We start from the raw sequence: 23829 nt of genomic DNA on the forward strand, positions 1-23829 counted from the left end.
GCAGTGGGAGGGAAAAGTCCTATCTCCACACCATCATCGCCATCCTGATCAGGTCTCTGCACCTTCTATTTGTGAAATAAACATTGTGCACTTAAGGGCAAACCATGTGATTCACATAACCAATGGTTTGGCCGTGGATCAAACAGGACTTTCAAGACTTCTTGGTTCATGCTCATAAAACTTGCTCCCCATTTTCTTTTAGTATTCCTTATGAGAAATGTTTTCTGCTTGATGGCTATCTTAAGAATTTCTTACATTGCAAGATACAACGTAACTCCCCCTGCCCTTTCAGATTATGGTAAATGCTTTTGGTTTTTCAAAACCAAGCCTTCCCCTGCTCCCTGCCTTTCTGGCCTCTGCCTGATAGTTCAGTAAGTTGTTATGTTATGTATTTGTGGTGGTAAAGATTCCTGCCAGTGGCAGAGAAGACCTGGAAGGAGCTGATGAAATGACACTAATTTTCTTGCTGCAGAGATTGTGCTTCATGAGTTGCTGAGGTTGCTTATTATTATATTTGTGTTAGACTCTTCTGTATAGTAATTGCACCTGGGGTGTTCTTAAAAGTTGGTTTTCAGACAATAGCAGTAAAAGCTGCTTGTGCTCGGCAGCTTTTGGAGTGAATGCTTTCTTAGGGAAGTCTAATGTGGGTGGGCAGAAATTCTGCTCCCGTTTTTGCCAGACTCTCTCCAGGGACACAGTGCGGCATACCTCTCTGGATAGCTTTTTGAGGCCCAGAAAAGTGGATGTTTTATTGTTTTCTTCCTCCCCTACAGGACGGTGGCAGCTGAAGTAAGGAAGCAGGTGTCCCGAGAATATGGCAACTCCCCTCAGCTTTCCAAGAAGCGGGGTGGCCCCCCACAGTCGGTGAGTTATTCAGTAGTATGTCATGGTCAGGGGTGGAGATCTGGCAGAAAACACTGCAGCTTCTGGCTAATAAGACAGGGAAGAAAATCTGTTCACCCGAAGAAAATAGGCAATATGAGACAACCATAATTGGGAAACTGCCCATTTCCAGGGCATTTTAGAAATTGCTAGTAATCCAACATATAGCAGGGACAACCATTTTGCTCGTGCTTTAGGAAGTACTCTTAGTTAGAATTGGGTTTGTTTTTTTAGAAAAACAACAACTTAATTAAATGATATCGATATTTAAATATTCCTAATGAACTTCTCTAATTTTTTTAAGCCATCCATGTTGGTGGCCACTTCTGCCTTCTCAGAGAGTGAGTTCCATAGTTTGACTATGTGCTGCGTTTCTGTCCTAAATCTTTCCCTTTCTTAGCCAATTGCTACCCTTTGCCAATGGGTTGCTGACTTCCACTATTTGCTCATGGGAGACAGGATTTCCTTTTGGCTTACTGTCACTATAGACCTACCTGAGGCCTCTTCTGAGATGGAAAATTGGAAGAAGCATAAGAACCACTAATATCTCCTTTCATTTCTGCAAGAAGCATATTGGGGGAACCATGGTTACATATGAATTAGTTGCCTTATTCCTCTAGTCCACTTCCAGTCCCAATCCAAATAGTAGAGTCCCAATCTCTGACATCGGCTGTATTTTATTTGTTCTTCCTGGGTGGAATAAGGACCAGAACAGCTGCAGAGACTATGCTGTATTTTCTGGAGTTTCAGCTTTAAAACAAACAAACAAACAAACATCTGTGGCCTTCTCAAAACTCCTGGGCTTCCTTTATGTAGTGTTTCCTAAAGCAGCTATTGGGTGAGGACAAGGTGGATTTCAATTTCCCAGGTGTGAAGGGGTTTGAAACTGGAAACTTTTGGGTGGGGTTTGGCTGGGTGTCTTTGAAAATAGTTTTAGTCTCCCAGACCTCTGTGCTTGTGTCCTCTCCCCATTCTTCTCTTCTTGCAGGTCTCTCTGTCATTTAGCCTCGTTACTCTTTCAGGGGATTCCTCCCTGGTTTTCACTGAGAAGCTGTCAGAAGAGAGCCTAGCCTCTCAGTAGGCTCTCTGCCTTGCTCAACAACAGCAAGACAGTTGGTGGAGATGGGAGGGAGAGAAAATTTAGCTTTTGCCATTTGTCATAAGAACAAATGCTTGCATTTGGACAGTTTCCAAGTGGCCTGTGACATGCAGTGTTAATTGTGCCTTGAGGAAACGAAGGGGTCTTTCTTCTCCTCCCCATAGCACCTGTTTCTTCTTGCTCCTCTCTGAACAATAGTGCTCAACAAAGTCACTTAGACTATGTTGTAATTGTAATAATTTAAGAGCAGAGCTATGTGCTGTGGCGGCTCAGATGACTTTTGTGCTGGTTAGTTGGGCATTGTGGTGGGAACTGGAATAAATTTACTAGTCTTAAAGATGAGCTCCTGCAGTCTTCCTCACCTTGGTTTCTGCATTCTCATCTTGGAAGGACTGCAACTCCCTCAGGCCTGTTGTTGTCCTTCAAGATGAAGGGAGGCGCCTCTGTCAGAAGCTTCTGTGAAGGACTAACAAATGCCCCCAAACCTCTGTATTTCTCTGACTCCTCTATTGGACTGAGGGGAAAAGATGGGGTGGGGGAATTCACACACTTTTTTTCTTAGCTTTCATAGTCTAACTTGGTGGCAGTAGTGGGCATTTACCTGAAACATGTTGGAATCATGGATTCACGGGGAGGTGTTCATCCATTTCCCATTCTATAAAATGGAGAATACCAGACTCGGGCCTTGGGACAAATCCTTCTCATCCTTGTTACGATGTGCTACAGCTAGGAGTGATTCAGGCACACCAGACAACTTCAGCAAGTGAAAGCTTGTCCACACTCCTGCTTGTCCCGTGCCTAGAAAGGAGGGACCCCCAGCAGTTTTCTGCTTGACTCTCGCTTTCGAGGGAAAAACCGCTGTTTAGTGAAAAATCAAAGCAAATGGTGATCCGCCCACTTTGGGAAACACTGTTCTGAACTGTAATCAATAAAAAGTAATAGCAAGTCACAGTGCATAAAACAATGCAATACATATTGAAAGCAAAGACACAACTTATACAATTGTGTTTGTTTGTTTTTTTAAAAAATATTGCTGTAGCTGCTTATTTGTACTTAATTTCACGACCTCCACCCAGTCAGGCATGTAGCCAAAAAGAGGAGGAGGCATATCTCCTGGATAGGGAAAACTCTTTGTTTGGCTCTAAATCAGAGCAAACATCAATCTGGAGAAACCCCAAATGGCCATTTGCTCTGATTGAGTGCTGAAGACTTTCTGACTTGTAGGTTCCTCTTCCTTACCCCACTCCTTGACCTTCTTCTCTAAGGTGCCTCTGACAGAAGTGGTGGAGCCCGTAGACTTTGAGGAGTACCTTGACAGCCATGTGCCAGATGCTGAGCCCGGTCCACTTCGTGATCTGGTTGAGTTTCCCACGGATGACCTAGAGGTGATTCACCAAACACGGGACTGTCGAACACTGGAACCTGGCATCCCTGAAGATGAGTAAGTGGTGGGGTTATTAATTGTGGATTGTGGTTCTTCCGATACTTGTGATAAGCACCTCTGCTTCCATTTACTCCTGCAGCCTTTCACTGCAGAGCCCCCTTCACTTCAGGACAGTCATATGTAAGAGTTGCCAAGGAAAAAGTACTTGGCAATTTGCTGGCAGTTTTCTGCATTAGAACTTGCTAGTTCTGCAGTATTGACCAGCGAAAATGTGGTAGGCAAAGACTATTTTTTAATCTTCACGTTAACAATTTCAGTGTGGCTGAATGCCGCTTTGGAAGACTGATTTAAATGGCAATATAACTGACTTTTGACATCTGCATAAAGCTTTTGGGAAGGCATCCATTTAATTCCCAAAGGAGACTTAAGTGTGAAGAGGTGTAGGTCAATATTGAAAGTTATCTGGGATTTTACAAGATAAACCCCGGGTGGGTTCTGCTTACAGGTCTTTCCCCTAAGATGTGTGGATAAAAATTCTGAAGGGTTTTCACAATTCTGCCTTTTTGATAATCCCACAGAGGAAATAACATATTAGCAGGGAAAATAGACATCAGTGCACTATTCATCATGGCACTAAGATGCAGAAATCATCACAAAAACTATCCAGTTCACCATGCTCGTAGGAAGGAATAACCAGCTTTTCAAATAGAAGGGGGGGGGAGCCCACTCTTGACTGCTGCTAAAACCCAGGAACACCTGTAGGCTCAGAGTCAAAGCACAAGGAGGCTCTTATTGTAGTGTTTACCAAGCACTAAGGATAGTAGTTTTCAAGGGCCACATTTTTAATTTGTTTCTATGTGAGAAAAAAGAATATCCAGAAGGTATTATCTGTTGTTTAATAAAGGCGTGGAAGCAAAACATCTGGAGAGAAATTTGATCCTTATCTCTCCTTGCAGATAGGTCTTTGGATGTCACCAACCTGTCGACATTTTTACTAGCCTGCTTTTCTTCCTCTTTCATTCTTCTCCAGGAAGCAGGATGCTCGTGTGCGAGATGCTGTACAAGTCTACACAGAAGACTGGGTCATGGTCCAAAGAAAGTAGGTTGCACCTCTTATTTGAGAAAGGATAGCAAAGACTGATTCTTTGTTATTGTGGCGGTGGTGAAATTTGCTGACAGTGCTTAATCTTTTTGGATGTGGATTAAATATGGACCTAACAGAAGGAACCTTTGGTAGGGGAGTGCTGCGTTTCAAACTGAAAAAACATTTTAAACAAACATTATTCTAACTAAAGGAACTTACAGTATTAGACTCCTCTTACTTCCACCTGGACTAGCCGTGACATGCACCTTCCCACAAGCTGTTATTCACTCATCCTCCAGCCCTCTGAAGTGTCAGTGGAAGGGCTAGAGCAGTTGGAGGGAAATTCCTAACTTTCTATGGAACTTCCTTAAGATTGCGTTGGAGTAAATCCTTGTAGTGTAATAATTGTATCTGCTTATAATTGGCCATTTGATAGCCAGAGCCCTAGTCGCCCAAGTCCTTTCAATTACTGCATAATTATTGCTTCAGCGGTCATTCCGTAGTGGTGGAAAAGTTGCTTCATTCAGATGAACCATAGTATATGTTCTGGATTGCAGCCTTGCAGCCTGTGATTGATGACTTGCCTTCCTAACCAGGTAAACCCAGTGAGTAGATACAAAATAGTAAAATACTAAAACTAAATATTAAATACTAAAGCAGATTAAACTTCACACCAACCTTTCTAAGCATCTGGGTAAAGGTAAAGGGACCCCTGACCATTAGGTCCAGTCGTGGCCAAGAGCAACACCTAAGAGCCTAAGAGCAACACCTTGAACCTGACCTGGTAGCTGATTGGCAACCAGTGCAGAGCTTTGAGTTATATGCTGACAAGTCCTCACTTCTGTCTGCAATTGTGCTGCAGCATTCTGCGCAAACAGTAGCCTCTGGCTATGAAATACCCACATATAATTTTTCAGCAAAGTTCTCAAAGCAGTTTAGGGCAGCAGTTCCAAAACGGCTTACTTTTACATTTAGACTGTTCCACAAAGGACATACAGGCCGTCTTGATAATATCACAATTTCCCTCCCTTCCAATTTTTGGTTTTCCTTCTTCCTGCCTTTCTGGTGCTGCTATTCTGTCTTTTCCACCCCCACTCACTCAACCAAATTGTGCTGGAAACTTCCCCTAGCTTTATTGCAATGGAGGAACCCCAATGAGACACCCTACAATAAACTGTGTTGCCCAGAAGTATTCATACAAAAAATCAGGAAGCACCCAAAATTTACATACAAAAAAGAGAAACGAATCTCTCCTTGTTAGTGAAGTTAAGACACCTGTGTTTGGCATAAAGTATTTAAATGCACAGGTTGAGGTGGTCCTCCTACAAGCTTTTTTGCCCTATCAGTTTCTTTTAACAACACAAACTTTTGAGCTTGGTTTGGTAAGAAATAAAGCTGGTCTTTTGTATTAGGTTTTTCTTTTTCTTTTTGTTATGGCTGCTTCCAGTTTAACACAAGTTTTTCATCGTATATCTGACTTGCAAGAATTTTTAATATAATACATTCTCAGTTTTTAAACCATTTTTATTTTGTGACTGGACAATTGTTTAATGAATATTGTATGATCTTTTTAGAGAAGCCCTTGGCAGAGGCATTTTGGGCTGAAACACATTGGGTGCATTGTATAAAGGGAAGAAGCCACCCCTTTTTTGGAGATCTCTGAGATTAAATTATCCTTTTTGCGTACCTGAAATATTCATAGCAAGGTGAATGACACCTTTGTAGAGATTGATGTGATTGTCTTTTAAAGTCTCTGCATTTTAAGTCGCAAAGGTTCCCAGCAGGCATTTTCATCACAGTTTCTTCTGCCCTGGTTCAGGTACCAAAGGCTGAGCACCATGTACAATGCTATTACGGCCGAGAGGCAAAGGGAGAGGCAGAAGGGGCTGCCTAGGCAAGTCTTTGAACTTGATGAAGTAGCTGAAGAGCGGAGCAGCCAGGGGGATTCGGTAAGTCAAGTCAGATTTGTAAAATCTAGCATGTTGGAGCAGCTCTTCTGTGTACTCTGGGACCCATGAGCAAAGAGTCACAATATAATATGAAATACCATCTTTTTGGGGGTGGGGGGTGGGGTGGAGTTCTGTTAGTTTGCATTTCCTTTCCTTTTTTAAAATTTTTTTACGCTTTTCAGGTTTATTCATTTCACTAATTTTACAATCGTTTTGACATTTCAAAGTTTGACTTCCTTCCCCCTCTTTTTGCGGTTCCAAATTAACTTAATTTGCTCATTTATTCATCTACTTTAAATATGTACTCTTATAAAACTGGAGGTTATTACAATAATCCTGCCAGTGTTCTTATCTGTTTACAATTTATCTGTAAATATTCAATACACCATTTCTATTCTGTTATAACAAGTTTGATTTCTTATTCTTCTGGTAAGCTTCACCATTTCTGCATATTCCATAAGTTTTTGTATCCATCCTTCCTTTGCTGAGAGTCACTTTGCATTTCTTACTGCAGAAAGTATTGATCAGATGTGTAGAGATTTTCCTATTCTACTTAATTCAGGAGGGTTCTGGAAGCTTTTCTGTGTGAAAGAAACAAGCAGAAAGTTCATGGTGTTTGGGTTATTCCTTCAGAGAAGCTGAGTTCCAGCTTAAACTTGTTTTGTTATCTCTTCTGTGAAGGTCATGTGGAATATAATAATAGTCCAGAAGGAGCCGGGATTTCATTCTCTCTTTCTATCTCTTTTCCTTCTGGTGTGGTGTTCTGTACATAGTATGCTTAGTGTTAAGGTTTAGTCTTACTGTAAGTTATTGTAAGTTTAAGTTAAGTCTGCTGCAACTGGATTTCTTATGGACAGGGCCAATCCTGAATGTATTAGATTTGTGACAATTATGCTCACTTGTCTTCAGTAGCAGTAAAACCCTGCTGGATGAAATACTAATTGCCTCTGGTCTATTTTTTGGGAATCCTGCAATGTGTTTAAGTTTTACTCTCCTAGTGCGGGTGATTGGTGGCTGCGGCAATGGCTGCTGTCGATCGGGCGCTGCTGCAGCGATTGGGTGGGTGATTGGCAGCTGCTGACGGCGAGCAGAAATACGACTGGATGCTTCTGCATCATGTCCCCCAAAACTCAACAACTCTGGGCAATTTCCCCCCATTTTCTTAATTTTGAGCCCCCCAAAATGGGGTGGGGTGTCTTATACACGGGGTGTGTGTGTTATACATAGAAAAATACGGTATGCTGAGCCTGGAGAAATGCTCTGGGCTGCTGTGCATTTGCCAGATGCTCCGTGAAGTTTGCTGTTGTCGGTAGGAAGACAATGTGGCTCTCGGCAAGGCAATGCTGTGGGGGACAAGGCCTTTTACTATGGTACATCAGGTATTCCTTGTCCCTTCCAGGATGACCTGAAGCGCTGCTCCACCTCCCTTGATGATACACCCCGTGGCAGCTGGGCCTCCAGCATCTTTGACTTGAAGAACTCCGCGGCCGACTTCTTGTTGCGCTCTCTCTTGGTGCGCACTGCCATCGAAGAGACTGACCGCATGAATGAGGAGCTGCGCAAGAAGAACCGGCATGGTGAAATCCTGGCCCTTTACCCGGCCCCAGATGAGGTGAGCGCAGGCCCTGAGATTCCAGTAGCTTTTTCATGATTCTGTAGCATCCAGGAGATGGCAGGCATGTTTGGATGTGGGCTGATGGGGATTAGAAGGTACCCGTTTGCCTCTTGGGCAGGTTGTGCAGAGGATGCTTTGACGGCCACAGACTATGCTGAGTGGTAAAGGTTGGAGGAAGAACCACCACAGTCTTGCCATTCTTTTCTAAGTGGTTTTGTCAAGAAAGAGGAGTAGGAGGGATCATTACTTTGCCTGGCATCCCTCCTTTCCTCCTCCTCCAGAGATCTCAGAACTGTCCAGTCTTTTCCCTGCCCTACGACACTCTGTTTGGACTCACCTTTGTTCTAGCAAGCTCTGATACTGTTTTCCTAGCGCTAAGCACATGGTTGTATAGATGATGTGCTTCTCTTTATCTTTTCAGGATGAGGCAGTAGAACGCTGCAGCATCCCAGAAGTTCCCAAGGAGCACTTTGGTCAGAGGATCCTGGTGAAGTGTTTGTCTCTGAAGTAAGTCACTTTTTATTTGCCAAACCAAACTCAAAGTAGGACCTGCATGGAAGTTTGGGTCCATTGGAGTGCTTTTCACAAATGCTTCAGGGTGCGGTGCTGTGCAAAGGGTGTGAGGCCGTGGCTGAACTTTGTGTCAGTTTGCATTTCTTAGTGCAGAAAGTATTGATCAGATGTCAGAGTTCTTTCCTATTTAATTGCCGTATTTTTCTCTCTATAAGACACACCAGACGATAAGACGCACCTAGTTTTTGGAGGAGGAAAGCAAGAAAAAAATATTCTGAATCCCAGAAGCCAGAACAGCAAGAGGGATCTGGCTTCTGGGATAGCCTCTTGCTGTTCTGGCTTCTGGGATAGCCGCGCAGCCTGCATTCGCTCCATAAGACGCACACGCACATTTCCCCTTACTTTTTAGGAGGGAAAAGATGCATCTTATAGAGCGAAAAATACGGTAATTCAAGAGGGTTCTGGAAGCTTCTCTGTGTGAAAGAAACAAGCAGAAGGTTTCATGATGTTTGGGTTATTCCTTCAGAGAAGCTGAATACAGCTGGCTTAAACTGGTTCTGTTATCTCTTCTGTCAAGGTCATGCTGACTTTAATAATAAGCCAGAAGGAGCCTGGGTTTCACTTTCTCTTTCTATCTCTTTTCCTTCTGGTGTGGTGTTCTGTACATAGTATGCTTAGTGTTAAGGTTTAGTCTTATTGTAAGTTAAGTCTGCTCCAACTGGCTTTCTTATGGACAGTGCCAGTCCTGAGTGTATTGGATTTGTGACCATTATGCTCATTTGCCTTCAGTGGCAGTAAAGCTCTGCTGGATGAAATATTAATTGCATCTGGTCTATTTTTGGGGGAATCCTGCAACGTGTTTAAGTTTTACTCTGCTAACTATACACTGGAGTTCTGCTCTGGATCAGTATTGAGTAGAATTACATGACACTTTGCTGGACGATTTCAAAGCTGTCTCTGCGGAAAACCAAATTCTGAATCCAGGGGTCCATTTCTTATATACTGTTCTCACTGGAGGGTGTGCATGCCTCTGTTTCCAGTCATCTCATGGTGGAGAGCAGCACTGGCACTAGGTTCAGTCCATACAAGAGGCCCCCGTGCTAAATTGCAAACAACCTGCAATTGCCTTGGGAAGAAGGCACCTTGTTGCTTTGCCAAGAGGTGCCCATGTTCATGGACAGCACAAGGTGCACTGCTGGCTGTGGTTGACGTATGGTTGTTTTCTCACTGAACCATCTCTCTCTCTCTCTCTCTCTCTCTCTCTCTCTCTCTCGTACCCTTCCATGGAGCAGGTTTGAGATCGAGATCGAACCGATCTTTGGATCGCTAGCGCTTTACGATGTGAAGGAGAAGAAGAAGGTACTACTCTGTGATTCTGAGCAATACTTGTCTTTACAGCTAGAAGCAGGACCATTTTATAAAATGGGCAGAGAGCAAAGCATAGCAAGGTAGGATGCAAATTGGTCAGTTGCCTAAAACTGCTGAGATGTTTGAAAGACTAGTTTGATAGACATAGGAAGCGCCGGGTTGGAAGTGCTCTTGATTATGTCCATGCAGCACATATACAAGGCTACTTGATGTGTCTTCTTACTGGTTCCCCTGGAATCAGAGCAGTCTGCAGTCTCTTCCTATTCTGGAACAGGTAGGAACCGCCTCCAGACATTTTGGAGGAAAGGGGGCATTTTCTCCCCTAGCTATTGCCCTGCCTTCAGTTAGTGTTGCAAACTCTTGTGGGTTCCTGCCTCAAGCGCTTCCTTCTAGTTAGAGGAGTTTCAAAGGCAGGAGAATGAACTGCCTCAGCTGAGCCAGAAGGGAAAGGTGGATCAGAGCATTCTGCAGGCAGCAGCAATGCAGGTGCCTTCAGACTGTGCTTTATCTCACCCCTTACTCCCATCCCAAGGACACAGGGTGACTTCAGCTGCAGTGAGAAGCCTAGCCAGCTGCATGCCCTGCTGCCTTTAGTCTCTATGTTCTCTCTGGCTGGATCTATACAGATTTTTAAAAACACTATAGAAAAAAATGCTCCAAAAGCTTTTAATGGAAAATCCCAGTGGCTACGGATCGCTGCTCTGAAGCACCATCTGGTGCTGCATGTTTGTAACGCAGTTATAACGATATACAGTAGTACCTTGGTTTATGAACTTAATCCGTTCTGGAAGTCCGTTCTTAAACCAAAGCGTTCTTAAACCAAGGCGTGCTCTCCTATAGCAGCGGGGGACTCAATTTACAAATGGAACATACTCAACATGTTCTGCTTCCAAGGCAAAGTTTGCAAACCAAAACACCTACTTCCAGGTTTGCAGTGTTCTTAATCCAAGTTTTCATAAACTAAGTTGTTCTTAAACCAAAGGTACCCCTGTAATTGACAAGTGTAGCTGGAGGCCCCTCTCTTCTCCCCAGCACAGTCTCTTAAGTTTGGCTTTAGTAAGCGCCTCCGGAAACTACTGTGTGGAACCAGGCAGATCTGGCAGAAGCCAGTGGGAAACAGGGCTGCTGCTCTCTGGCTACAGGAAAGAGAAGGCCCAGGTGTCTTGTTACAGTAGTGGTGGTGACAGCAAGCCAGATTTCAAGCCCACAGTGGATAGGCCTTGTCCAGATCTAAAGTCCTCTGACTGTTGTGGTACTCCCAGCTTTATTGCTGTGACGGGTTGGGAGTGGGTCTTGAGTGCATGGTAACTTTGCCCGGCTTCTTCCATTTCCCCAACTTTTCTAGATCTCTGAAAACTTCTATTTTGACCTCAATTCGGAGCACATGAAGGGGCTTCTGCGAGCGCACAGTGCCCACCCTGCTATCTCCACGCTGGCTCGTTCGGCCATCTTCTCCCTCACACATCCTTCTCCAGATATATTCTTAGTGATCAAGGTGAGATGTTTGATCTTCAGTCACGCCTCCAGAGCTCATCCCCCTTTGCAGCCATTCTGGCAAGCGCTGTGGCTGCGGTGGAGGCACATATATTCTGCCTCCTTCTGTGAGTGCAGGAAAATAGCTTGTTTGAGCTGGGCATCAGAATTAACATCCTGAGAATCTCAGCTGTCCTTAAAACAAAACAAAACAAAACATTTTTCTAGTTCCCATGGGTTTGGAGGGAGATTTGAATTTGTGTGGGCAATGTCTAACAGACACTCTGAAACGAGCGAGGTCTGGGAGGGCCCATTCTTTTTCATTTTGCTTATGGTTTTGGTTAGCTGAATGAATAATGCAAAAGAAACATAAGCAAAAGAAAAGTAATTACATAGTGCAGAATACAATTTTGTTCTCCTTGCCCCATATTTTCTTTTCAAGCACTGAGTAAGCCCAGCTCTAGGTGCAGGACTTTTCATCTTTCCTTAGCTTCAGGGACAGCTGAGAGGACTCTCTGGTTGCAGGCCCTGTTTAAGCAGCCTCTCTGATCAGGGCTAGTTGTAGAACTTGAGGTGGAGCTCACAGCATTCTCGGTTTAAAATTTGGGAACGTCCAAGGCATCTGCTAGACTTCATCACCAGTAACTTGCTTTTCCTTTCCCTGCCCAGCTGGAGAAGGTGCTGCAGCAAGGGGACATCAGTGAATGCTGTGAGCCATACATGGTCATGAAGGAGACCGATGCTCTGAAGGTAGATGGAAGCAAGATGAGGAAGCAGTTGGGTTCCTGCCCATGCTGTGTGTGTGTGTGTGTGTGTGTGTGTGTGTGTGTGTGTGTGTGTAAGATAAGGAAGTAGTTGGGTTCTTGGCCATGCTCTCTCTCTCTCTCTCTCTCTCTCTCTCTCTCTCTCTCTCTGTGTGTGTGTGTGTGTTTTTGTGTGTGTGTGTGTAAGATAAGGAAGTAGTTGGGTTCTTGGCCATGCGCGCGCTCTCTCTCTCTCTCTCTCTGTGTGTGTGTGTGTGTGTGTGTGTGTGCGATAGCTAGCTAGACTTGGCCCCGGGTTTCAATTCTACCTGCATCATTAAATCCCTGGATGCCTGGGATGACCTCTTGCATGTTCTCAATAGAATGAAAATGGCCTGCTTTACAGGTTTATTTTATGGGTGGATGTAGTAGGGGGTTCAACATTTACAGTTTGGTCACAGTAATGGTGAAGTTTCCCCCCTTGTGCTTCCTTTTTTAATTTTTATTTATGATTTTCAATTTTATACATTTCAGTAATTTTACAATCATTTTAACATTTTGAAACTCGACTTCCTTCCCCTTCTTTCTGCGGTTCCTTAAATTTATTTTTTTAAATATTTTCTGCATATTCCAAATTAACTTAATCATTTATTCATCTTTTTAAAATGTATACTGCTATAAAACTGCAGGTTATTACAGTAATCCTGCCATTGTTCCTATCTGTTTACAGTTTATTTGCAAATATTCAATAAACCATTTCCATTATTTTATAAAAAGTTTGCAATCCTGATTTCTCCCCCCTTGTGCTTCCAGAACAAAGAGAAGCTGGAGAAGCTGCGGGTGGCAGGAGAGCAGTTCTGCACCCGTCTGGGAAGGTATCGCATGCCATTTGCCTGGACTGCCATCCACCTCGTGAATATAATCAACAGCACTGGGATGCTTGAGAGGGATGCTTCTGACTCGGAGAGTGGTGAGTATAGTGCTGTGACCAAGCTCTGTGAGAAAGGATGCTTCCTGTACTGTGGGAAGTTGGCTGCTGATGCTGCTTTTTCCCAGATACATGGAGCTTTTGTCCAAAGGAACCTCGGGAACTGAGGCAGTGTGATGTGGTGGTTAGAGCAGGCACAGGCAAACTCAGCCATCCAGATGATTTGGGACTACAGTTCCCATCATCCCTGACCACTGGTCCTGTTAGCTAGGGATGATGGGAGTTGTAGTCCCAAAACATCTGGAGGGCTGAGTTTGCCTATGCCTGGGTTACAGTGTCAGGCTGGGACCCAAGTTTAAATTCTCAAATGGTCATGAAGCTCACTGGGTTACCTTGGGCCAGTCTCACACACTCTCAGCCTGATCTACTTCACAGGGTTCTTGTGAGGATAAAATGGGGAGGAGAACTTTGTAAGCCACTTTGAGCTCCTTGAAGGAATGGTGGGATGTAACAACAACAACAACAATGCCACAGATTGCACCGTATGTTTATAATCAGAAATGAGATGACTTGTAACTGGCAGTTGTGCATCACAGGAGTAGTTTAAAGCTGACTCACAGCATGCTAGCATTACAAACAGAGTAAAATCAAGCCACAAATTTGCAGTCATGTCCATGCAGCCCTAAAGCTCACAAAACAGAAATGTAGAATGAGGTAGATTGTTTATGCTCATGAGCTAGAGATTGAGACAAAGGAAGCGGCAGTTTCTACGTTTTGCTCTCCTCTCTTCAAACAAGAGTATGCTGACTCCTTCAACCTATCAGCAGAGAAAAATTGGGGGTGAGGAGCCTCTTCTGAGTGCTCTGTATGGCAGACCTCAAGTGTAATTTACTACACATTATACCATGTCTACTAAAGCATGCAAACAGGATTTTTTATTCAGTGGACTTAACTGCAGGGGCCTCCAGGTGTCTGTACATCTGCCTCCATAGAGCACAGTGCAAAGTACCACCTCTGTAGCAGACTCTGACACATTAAGGGGTTTAGTTTTATTGGCCATGATCAATCATTTATTGCTTAAGTGTAAACCTGCATGACATGAGTGATTCAGCTCCCCTTCGTTGGGCTGGAGATTCTGAAGTTCGTTTACATTGCAAATTGTAAGGTATTTGCCAAGGGACAATACTGCACTACTTTAGAAAAGCTGCTTCCAGTGTCATTGTGGGACACCTATTGGTTTTGTAGAAACAACTCTTCTAAGTTGTTGAGGAAGCTTGTGGGTAGTTTCTGCAAAATGCGCTGTTGTACAGCGTTGTGGTCTCCATTAGGTTTGCCCTCACAACAGCCTTGCAAAGTAGGCCACATCCCCCTCCCCAGTGCGGTGGACATGAAGCTGTGAGGCAGTGATAGCCACTCACCTAATACCAAGCATGAGTTCCTGGCAGAGCCCGGTTCTCTTCTCACCATTGCCTATTGCCTAAATATGACTCCTTATTTGTGCTGAATGGTTTCTTTAAATGTAAAGGTTCATCATTGTTCCACCCGATGTGTATGTCTTTAAGGGGCCAGAGCAAGGGCCAGAGCAAAATAACGAGACCCAGCTTTACAGCTGTGAAACATAGCAGGTGCTGCTGAGTTGCATTGATTAAGCTGGGTTGGCAATTGGGTGTAGTATATAAGGAGCAGCACCTAGCTCTCCCATTACCCTGGGGGATGGGTTGGTGGTTGGGTCTGGTTTGTTGTTAATGTATTTAGTGTAAAAGGAGTTTTTGTGTTTGTAATTAAAACCTTGTTTAAGTACTTTTTGAGTCCCTCTTTTAATGCATGGTCTCCCCAGCAAGCTCTCTGCAACGCTACTATACTGCAAATAGCCAACAGTGTGCACCTCACCTATTGAACATATCTTCCTCTGTTCTAGATCGCAAGGGAACCTGGAATGAGCGCAAAAGGAAAACATACGAGCGCATGAGTGTTGGGGAGGAGATGTGCAGCTTCAGCAACTTCCGCCCAGCTACCCTCACCGTCACCAACTTCTTCAAGCAGGTGGGAGGCTTGGAGTCTGGGCTGTCTGTACTGATTCATAATATCACTGTCTTTTGGTTTTCACATCTGTAGGAGTGCAGCTAACAGGACCAGAGATTTGCAGGCAGTTACCTGTTTGTGCTAGAGAATTTTCTCTTTCCTCATAAGAAGCCTGCGATTCTTCTTTCACTGTTTACCCCACACACCATAAAATGCTGGGAAATGGATTGAAGGTCAGGTATGGTCACTGCCCAGGGCCCAGCAGGATTCTCTGCCTTTATTTGCAGGGCTCCTCCTTTTCTTACAACTTCAAGATTTTCAAGCACTTTCCACAAGAGTCTTCAGTGCATGTTCAGAACTTGAACGCTCTAACAGAGCTTTAGCTCCTTGGCAGAACCTTCAAGTGACTTGCAATTTTTGACTTTGAAAGTTAAGTTGTATACAATGAAGTATACGTTCTGGCAGAGTCTTAAAATGAACTTGAGGAATATCTCAGGTGCCTCTCACATCTACTTGTTTGGCAACGCCTTCTCTGTAGTGGTGCCCCAGTCGTGAAATTCCCTGTCCCTAGAGGCTTATACTGCCTCTCTGTTAATGAGTTTCTGATGTAGGTTAAAATCCAATTCAGGGCATCAGGTGAATTGCTTTATTTCAGTCTGGTGTCAAGATCTTATCTTGTACTTTACTGCTCAAACAATCATTTGTAATGGTTTAAGATTGGATTTTTTCCCTATGTATGCTTTGATGTGTTTCCTTGTATTATGTTTTTAGACTTATTGGAAATGGTCCTAGCAGTGCAATGCAGTGAACAGTCTATACATAGGGTTAATGAGTAAATTGGAACAAGTATTGCTAGAGCAGTGCCACATCCACTGAGGGGTCTTAATGCCACTGTCTTGGTGGATGTTATTCTGTTCTGGTTCAACTCTCCCCTTCTCTTTTCCTCTCCCCCTCCCCCCCCCAAAAAAAAACCTCTAGGAAGGTGATCGCCTCAGTGATGAGGACCTATACAAGTTCCTGGCAGACATGAGGAGGCCATCATCTGTCCTAAGAAGGCTCCGACCAGTCACAGGTAAGGTGGGTGCCTGTAATTCAGCCTGTGACAAGGCAGTGCCTCTTGTTGAGAGCTCTGTGGAGTGGGGAATTCTGGAGCTGGTGTTGATTGTGGTAGCCATATACTGTATTTTTCGCACCATAGGGCGCACCGGACCATAGGGCGCACCCAGTTTTTTTTGGGGGGGGGAATCAAGGAAAAAAAATATTCCCCCTCCCCCAGCCCCAAAGAGCAGCGTACAGGCTGCACACAACCTCTCCCTGCCAGAGGGGTTGCGCACAGCTATGGAACAAGCCAAAGCAGCAAGCGGGATGGATCCCGCTCACTGTTTTGGCTTCCCCTTTAGCCCCGTGCAGCCTCTCCTTGCCGGAGGGGTTGCGCGCAGCTATGGAAGAAGGCAAGGCAGCGAGCGGGATGGATCCCGCTCGCTGTTTTGGCTTCCTCTTTAGCCCCGTGCAGCCTCTACCTCCTGGGAGAGACTGCGTGGGACTAAAGAATCCCTAGCCCCATGCAGCTATGGAAGAATCCCGCTCGCTGTTTTGGCTTCCCCTTTAGCTCCGTGCAGCCTCTCCTTGCCGGAGAGGCACAAGCCTGCATTCGCTCCATAGGACGCACACACATTTCCCCTCAATTTTTGGAGGAGGAAAACTGCGTCCAATAGAGCGAAAAATACGGTAGTCTGTTGTGACAAAAGCAATAAAACTCTTTGGCAAGATCCCACTTTTGCCAAGAGCAGGAAATGGTTCCTGAGAACCGAAAGCGGAGAAAAAGTCTCTCTCTCTCTCTCTCTCTCTCTCTCTCTCTCTCTCTCTCTGTGTGTGTGTGTGTCTGTGTCTGTGTCTGTGTCTGTGTTCAGTTTCCTCCCAAAGTGAGGCAGAAAGATCAGTCATTACAAGAAATAGCTGTAGGTGTTTCAGAATCCAGTCAAATGAGAGCAAGAGCAAATCAGCATAGTTTATTATTATTTTAAAAGTTTTTAAACCATCCTTCATCATTGTTCTCTGTTTGAGGTGAAGGAGGCCTCTCTATAGTTTCTGTTGTCTGTTTCCATTCCTTGTGCAATCTGTGTGTGCGCTCATTCTTCTTTGTGATATAATAGAGATCAGGAAACTCAATCACCCTGGAACTCTCCAGCCCTCTAACACACGTTCTCAGTCTCAGAGGTCTGTCAGTTTTGTCATGTTGGGCTCTGTATGCAAACGCTCCTTACACACCCACACCCACAAGCCCTCTTGCTTCTGCCTCACAGCCCAGCTCAAGATCGACATTTCTCCTGTGCCGGAGAACCCCCATTACTGCCTGTCGCCGGAACTTCTGCATGTGCTGCCCTATCCTGACCTCCGAGTCCGGCCCACCAAGGAGATCCTGGAGTTTCCAGTCAAGGAAGTCTACACACCACACACAACGTACAGGTAGGTTTAAGGCAGCTTTGCTGGCCTGCGGGTGCAAAAGCAGCTCTGTTTTGTGCGCTTTGTGGTGCTTTAATTCCGTGCTTTTCAGCTCTGATCTTTTCAACCTTGTGGTACTGAATTCCTCTGTATTCTGAAGTGGCAGAAACATATGCTACAATGGCAAACTCATATTGGTTGAACAAGGTATTGGTTGCAACTTTCGTTCCCTCTCCTATTCCACCAGTTCATCTGTAACCTGTTTTTTCTTAGTTGCCAACAAACTGCCTCCCTTTATAGGAAGCTCCACTGAGGACTTCCACTCATTAACCTAGCCCTCTGTGAATAATGTGTGTTGACTCCTTAAAACTGTGTGCTCAGGAACAAAGGGATGAGTTTCTCCTTGGTTGATCTTGCAGTTCTCAGTACTAATTTTAAGTGAAACTGTGAAAAGCTGCCAGCTTCCTCCCATCCCCTGTCAGGCTGCAGGTTTCTATGTAGCAATATGACCACAGGGTTGTCAAGAGTTCAGCACCAAGATTCTGGCCTTAAGTGTTCAGCTGCTGCTGTCATCGTACTGAATAATGACCCAGATCTTTTTCGGCGCACAGTAGATAAAACTGTAGTCCTTTGGCAGCAACTGTTGCGGCTTCCTTCCAGTGTCTGATCTGGTGAAGCACTAATAATATTGTATTCTCATTCCTGGTAAGTCCTGGCAGCCAAGGCGGTATTGCAGCACAGAATGCCCATCCACACTGAAAAGCAGATGTTCAGTGTGTTCACATAATGTGCTCTGTATAATGAGATCCATCTCTGATGCAGCAGTCAGTAGCCTTGGGTAAGGCGATGTAGCTTTCAGAAAGGTTGCTTGTTTTGCTGATACTACGACTTTTCTAAAGATCCCTCGGAGGACTCACAGTTCCTCACTTGAGAAGGTGAGGATCTACATATTTAGATTAGATCCGGCAGGTGTTGGAGAGTTCTCGTCGTGAGGCTGGATGATTCTTCTAGCCTGCTGCTGATCTCCTACTGACCACCCTGTGGATGCTATGACACAGTCAGCCATGTTTCAGGACAGGTGCAAATAGTTGCCACCAAGCTGCTGTGAGCAGAAGGTTTTTGGCTTCAAAAATCACGATCCCCTCTTTGGCATGAATGTTGCCGTGGTGTCTCTGTCCAGGTCCCCCACATTCAGCTTCACAACTTTGTGGTTCTTCATCTGGAAACAAGGACAAGTAAGGCGGCATTAAGCAAGCGGATCTCAAAGATCAAACCTACACTCCCTCAGGTGGACTTCCTTATTTGTGGGCCTGGGCTCTTAGCGTATGTCCTCGTCTTTGCTTTCTTAGCAAGTTAGGGGCAGGTGTGTTGCACTTTGTGTCTTGGGGATCAGACTTGTTTCTTCCCTCCTCTGGTACCCTTCCATGATTATTACTATAGGTTAAAAAAAAAGAAAAGGTTAAAGGACCCCTGTTTCGTCTCAGGTGGCAAAACAGGATGGGCCACCCCTGGTCATGTGCTTAGGTCCTGTCCCCTTTAATAAGAAATTGTATGGCTCTGCTTCCCCATCTTACACTGACCAGTGTAGGGTGAGGAACTGGATGAAGGACTTGAACAGTAGGCCCCAAGCACCAAACTCTCTGCAAGGTAAGATAAAGGTAAAGGAACCCTGGACGGTTAAGTCCAGTCAAAGGTGACTATGGAGTTGTGGCGCTCATCTTGCTTTCAGGCTGAGGGAGCCGGCATTTGTCCGCAGACAGCTTTCCGGGTCATGTGGCCAGCAGGACTAAACTGCTTCTGGCACAACAGGACACCGTGACGGAAACCAGAGCGCATGGAAACGCCGTTTACCTTTCTGCCACAGCGGTACATATTTATCTGCTTGCACTGGTGTGCTAGGTTGGCAGGATCTGGGACAGAGCAACAGGAGCTCACTCCGTTGTGGGGATTCGAACCGTCGACCTTCCGATTGGCAAGCCCAAGAGGCTCAGTGGTTTAGACCACAGCGCCCATTACTATAGTAAGGGTACTTTACAGTACTGAGATCTTGGCATGAGTGCTCTGCATCAGAAAGATGGTTACCACAACTAGCAAATGGCAGCAGCTTTGAGCCAGGAGCTGTCCTTATCACAGCAACACACTAACTTGATCTTTGTTTATGAAATGTCCCCAAGAAGCACCTCTTGCCTTGCTAGTCTTTGGATCCAGAGCAGCTGTTCTGTCTGCCGAGCCATTTGCTGCTGCTGGTGGTGGGTAGCTCTCAGCAGGGACCAGATGGTGAGATTCTGTTGTTGCATGTGTGCCTGAGGGGAGATGATATCGGTTAACCGAGAGGTGGGGGTTCTTTTATCCATTGCTTGCAGTTTCTGATGTTTTAGACCCCTTAATCTCAGTCTGCAACCCTAGGGAATTCCTCATCTCAGTTTACAACCCTGGGGACTCCTAAACCCTGACTTCATTCACTGCCCATTCTGGGCCATCAATTCATACAGTTACCAGGCTTCCTCTCTGCCCCTTCCCCTCACAACCAGTGCAGAATATGATCCCTCTTCAGCAGGACTGTGCCATAGGGATGTTTTCCGGTTGTAATACAGTCACAATTTCAGCCTAGTATTCTGCTTCACCCAAGAAGTCAATCCTGGAGAGCTGTTGCAGCCATTACTAATGCTTTCTTCAATGGGTAACATGCTCAATTTACTAGCAGTGCTAATAGAGAGAGGAGTGTGGTGCTCTTTTGACAAGTTGATATCAAGATCCAGGACGAGAGAGAGGTACTACTGCTGCTGCTGCTTACATGCAGGTTTCCTTCTATAACTTAACAATAATTTATTATTTATACCCCACCCATCTGGCTGTGTTTCCCAAGCCACTCTGGGCGGCTCCCAACAGAATATTAAAAACACGATAAAACATCCCTAAACAGGGCTGCCTTCAGATGCCTTCTAAAAGTCAGATAGTTGTTTATTTCCTTGACATCTGATGGGAGAGTGTTCCACAGGATGGGCGCCATTACCAAGAAGGCCCTCTGCCTGGTTCCCTGTAACCTCACTTCTCTCAGTGAGGGAACTGCCAGAAGGCCCTCAGAGCTAGACCTCAGTGTCTGGGCTGAACGATGGGGGTGAAGATGCTCCTTTAGGTATACTGGGCCGAAGGCCGTTTAGGGCTTGAAAGGTCAGCACCAATGCTTTGAATTGTGCTTGGAAATGTACAGGGAGCTATTGTAGGTCTTTCAGGACCAGTGTTATATGGTGTCAGCAGCCACTCCCAGTCCCCAGACTAGCTGCTGCATTCTGGATTACTTGTAGTTTCCGGGTCACCTTTAAAGGTAGCCCCACGTAGAGCGCATTGCAGTAGTCCAAGCAGGAGATAACTAGAGCATGCACCACTCTGGCAAAACTGTCTGCAGTCAGGTAGGGTCTCAGCCGGCATGCCAGATGGAGCTGGTAGACAGCTGCCATGGACACAGAATCGACCTGCATCTCCATGGACAGCTATGAGTCCAAAATGACTCCCAGGCTGTGCACCTTGTCTTTGAGGGGCACAGTTACCCCATTAATGACCAGCGAGTCCTCCACACCTGCCTGACCCCTGTCCCCCCAAAACAGTACTTCCCCTCTTGGGAGTAAATAACTGCCTAGTCTTATTTATGCGCTGAGCTCGGAGAGCCCTAATCCTTACCCTCTCTGCCTCTCCACGCACACCCCTCCCTGCTGTTCATGCTGTTAAAGCAGACGGTACCTTAAAAGAGATTTGGATAAGCTGAAAATAAGCTTATGAGTTTAAAACGGGTTGGGATCTGGCTTGATATTTCAGAGCAATGAGAAGCTGCCACTGAGCTTTCGAGCATCTGTGTGTTGCTTTTGAGAGAACTGGAAGGCTAGAAGCCTCTGGTGGAGCTGTGGTTTCACTACCAGTTGGATGCCTCCTCCTGTGGAGAAGGCCCATTCAATGATTGCACCCTCTATGAATGGAAGAGCTAGAGGGATGAGGGGCAAGATCAGGGGTCAGCAAACTTTTTCAGCAGGGGGCCAGTCCACTGTCCCTCAGAACTTACGGGGGGGCGGACTATATTTTTTGGAGAAAATGAACAAATTCCTATGCCCCACAAATAACCCAGAGATTCATTTTAAATAAAAGCACACATTCTACTCATGTAAAAACACGCTGATTCCCAGACTGTCTGCGGGCCAGATTTAGAAGGTGATTGGGCCGGATCCGGCCCCCGGGCCTTAGTTTGCCTACCCATGGGCAAGATTGTCCATATGACTGCATGTTCATTGACCCATGCATGAGTTGGTTCATTACTGTATCTGTAAGTTTGAGTGTAGTGTTCAGTGCGGCTACATGGAGATGACTTCTCATGCTGTACAGATTAGCTCAGAGTTCACTTGTCTAGGCACTTCTTCAAGCCCCCTAGAGATTTTGGAGAGCAGAGTGGCAGAAACCGCAAGGGGGCCAGAACAAGTGACTTAGGGTGCCACCTTACAGAGGAGAAGGTGGTGGATTACCTTCAAAGCAGAAAATTCCTGTCTCTTATTTTGGAAACCTCGCTCTTCTATGATAGCCAGCATCCTTTCGAGCACCTTCACTTGTCGCACTAGGTCCTGCTGGCCCACAAGCATCTTCTGCAACACTTCCTTGTTGCTGTGAGCCTGCTGCCGTCTTGCCAGGCTCTCATCCTATCAAAGAAAGAGCAGGAATGGTGGATGAGGAAGACTGACCAAAGGGGCTCTCTGATGAAGTTGGGACCCTGGCGGGGGGGGGAGGGGGGACGGACGACTAGGTAGGGAAACTTAACATTGTATAGTTGGAAGATTACATGATTGAATATGGAGCTATAGGTGTAAGCCCCTGCTTAGGTTTCGTTATTCATTTGTTTTTGTTTTTTAATTGTAAAATGCTTAACACAGAATATCCAAACTATGGACTAGAGCAGTGTTCCCCAACCTTGGGCCTCCAGCTGTTTTTGGACTACAATTCCCATCATCCTTGACCACTGGTCTTGCTAGCGAGGGATGATGGGAGTTGTAGTCCAAAAACAGCTGGAGGCCCAAGGTTGGGGAACACTGGACTAGAGTATATACCGCATTGGCCCGAATATAAGCCGCACCCGGAATATAAACCGCACCTTTAAAATTGGAGGGGGGGAATAAAAAAATACCCAAACATAAGCCTGGGGAGGGGGGGAGGAAAGCCGCATTATGTTGCTGGCAGCCTTTCCACTTCCTCGCTGTCTCCCTTCCAGGCCTTGGGGGAGAGGATGGGGGACTCCGTGTGGGGTAGGCACTGCTTTGCCACGCTCCTGGCGCTGTTTGCCCCACGCTCCTGGCTGCATACCGTAAGGTTGCGAATATAAGCAGCACTTTAACTTTTCCAGTCGGAATTTGGGGGGAAAGGTGTGGCTTATATTCAGGCCAATACGGTAATATAAAAACCAGCCAGTAAGCAAGATTACAGTGCACAATAAAGATCCTCATTTTTTTTGTCATATCGGCTGCGAACTGAAAGCAACAGTTCAGCTGGGAGGTTTTTTAAAAAGGAAACGTTTTCAAAAGGCATCTGAAGCAAAGGATCATAGGTGCCTGTCTAATCAGCAAGGGCGGGGTGGCAGCATTTCATAAAGCTGGCCAAGGCCCTGTTGTCCCACCAACAAAATATGGCTACCGCTTTGCTCTAGTGCAATGCCTTTTAATCTGGGCTGGCGCTGTCTTCCCTCCTTCCCCTGCCCTTATAATTTAAACACAGTTACCTCCAGCCCCTCAACAATCTCTCTGATCTCTTCCTGCTTCTGCTGGGCTCTTTGGGTCTGACGACGCAGCTCCTCCAAGCCCCGCTTGTAGAAGTCGGAGCTGCCTCTGATCTTGTCAAGCTTCTGCGTCGTGGACTCGTAGAGGTCACTCAGCGTGCTGGTGAACTGCATTACCCCGTAGAAGAGAATGTTTACCTCCTGCGGAGCCGCCGGCTGCTGCGGGCCTGTGAGGATAGGGGCAAGCATGGCTGCAGAAGGCAGCAAGATACTCAGGAATAGGAAAGTCAGCATGGCTGTGACTTGCAAGCCAATGGAAAAACCGAAGGGAGTAAGCCTGCCGCTTTATATGCAGAAGCGAGGGAGGGGTCCGATGGGGAAAGAGATGATTGAGCTGGACTGAGCAACCCACTCCAGCATTTAATGAGCCAGCAGTATTTTAATCCTGGGCTCTCATCCCACACTTAGCATGGGCACAGAACTTCTGACCTGGGGCAACAGAGTTGCACAATGCTGGCAGATGGCAGCTTATTGCAGAGGTGCAGAGGCACCTAAAGGCTGACTTTGGATTCTGGCACCTC

At 45.6% G+C, this 23829-nt stretch overlaps 2 protein-coding genes across 7 annotated transcripts in view; one reads left to right on the plus strand and one right to left on the minus strand.

Annotated features, from left to right (window-relative positions):
• DOCK6 (dedicator of cytokinesis 6) overlaps positions 1-23829 on the plus strand; it is a 111300-nt gene that overhangs the window by 20810 nt on the left and 66661 nt on the right. For all 4 annotated transcript variants that reach the window (XM_081176018.1, XM_081176019.1, XM_081176020.1 and 1 more), the window contains exons 2-14: positions 774-864; positions 3247-3422; positions 4396-4464; positions 6269-6398; positions 7798-8010; positions 8435-8520; positions 9819-9885; positions 11240-11389; positions 12037-12117; positions 12924-13080; positions 14957-15081; positions 16039-16132; positions 17364-17526. In XM_081176018.1, coding sequence (XP_081032144.1) covers positions 774-864; positions 3247-3422; positions 4396-4464; positions 6269-6398; positions 7798-8010; positions 8435-8520; positions 9819-9885; positions 11240-11389; positions 12037-12117; positions 12924-13080; positions 14957-15081; positions 16039-16132; positions 17364-17526 — 1602 coding nt within the window. The remainder of the gene's footprint in view (positions 1-773; positions 865-3246; positions 3423-4395; positions 4465-6268; positions 6399-7797; positions 8011-8434; positions 8521-9818; positions 9886-11239; positions 11390-12036; positions 12118-12923; positions 13081-14956; positions 15082-16038; positions 16133-17363; positions 17527-23829) is intronic.
• Positions 17535-23758, minus strand: LOC308576928 (uncharacterized protein). 3 transcript variants are annotated; one of them, XM_081177030.1, is made up of 4 exons: positions 23252-23752; positions 22011-22181; positions 19683-19805; positions 17535-18721 (listed from the first exon to the last, which is right to left on the minus strand). In XM_081177030.1, the coding sequence occupies exons 1-4, from the start codon at positions 23540-23542 to the stop codon at positions 18635-18637; spliced, it is 672 nt and encodes a 223-aa protein (XP_081033156.1). In that variant the 5' UTR covers positions 23543-23752; the 3' UTR covers positions 17535-18634. The 3 variants fall into 3 exon arrangements, with proteins under 3 accessions (XP_081033156.1, XP_081033157.1, XP_081033158.1); XM_081177031.1 differs by having other exon boundaries at positions 19690-19805; positions 23252-23749; XM_081177032.1 differs by lacking the exon at positions 19683-19805 and having other exon boundaries at positions 23252-23758.

The sequence above is a fragment of the Podarcis bocagei genome (assembly GCF_964188305.1).
Source record: "Podarcis bocagei genome assembly, chromosome: 17".
NCBI classification, from domain to species: Eukaryota; Metazoa; Chordata; class Lepidosauria; order Squamata; family Lacertidae; genus Podarcis; species Podarcis bocagei.

Coding starts and splice junctions, on each gene's coding strand:
- LOC308576928 (XM_081177030.1), bottom strand. CDS start 23,542: ATGCTGACTTTCCTATTCCTGAGTATCTTGCTGCCTTCTGCAGCCATG. Junction 22,182..23,251: donor AGATTGTTGAGGGGCTGGAG/GTAACTGTGTTT, acceptor TTTCTTTGATAG/GATGAGAGCCTGGCAAGACG. Junction 19,806..22,010: donor AGGAATTTTCTGCTTTGAAG/GTAATCCACCAC, acceptor ATCTCCCCTCAG/GCACACATGCAACAACAGAA.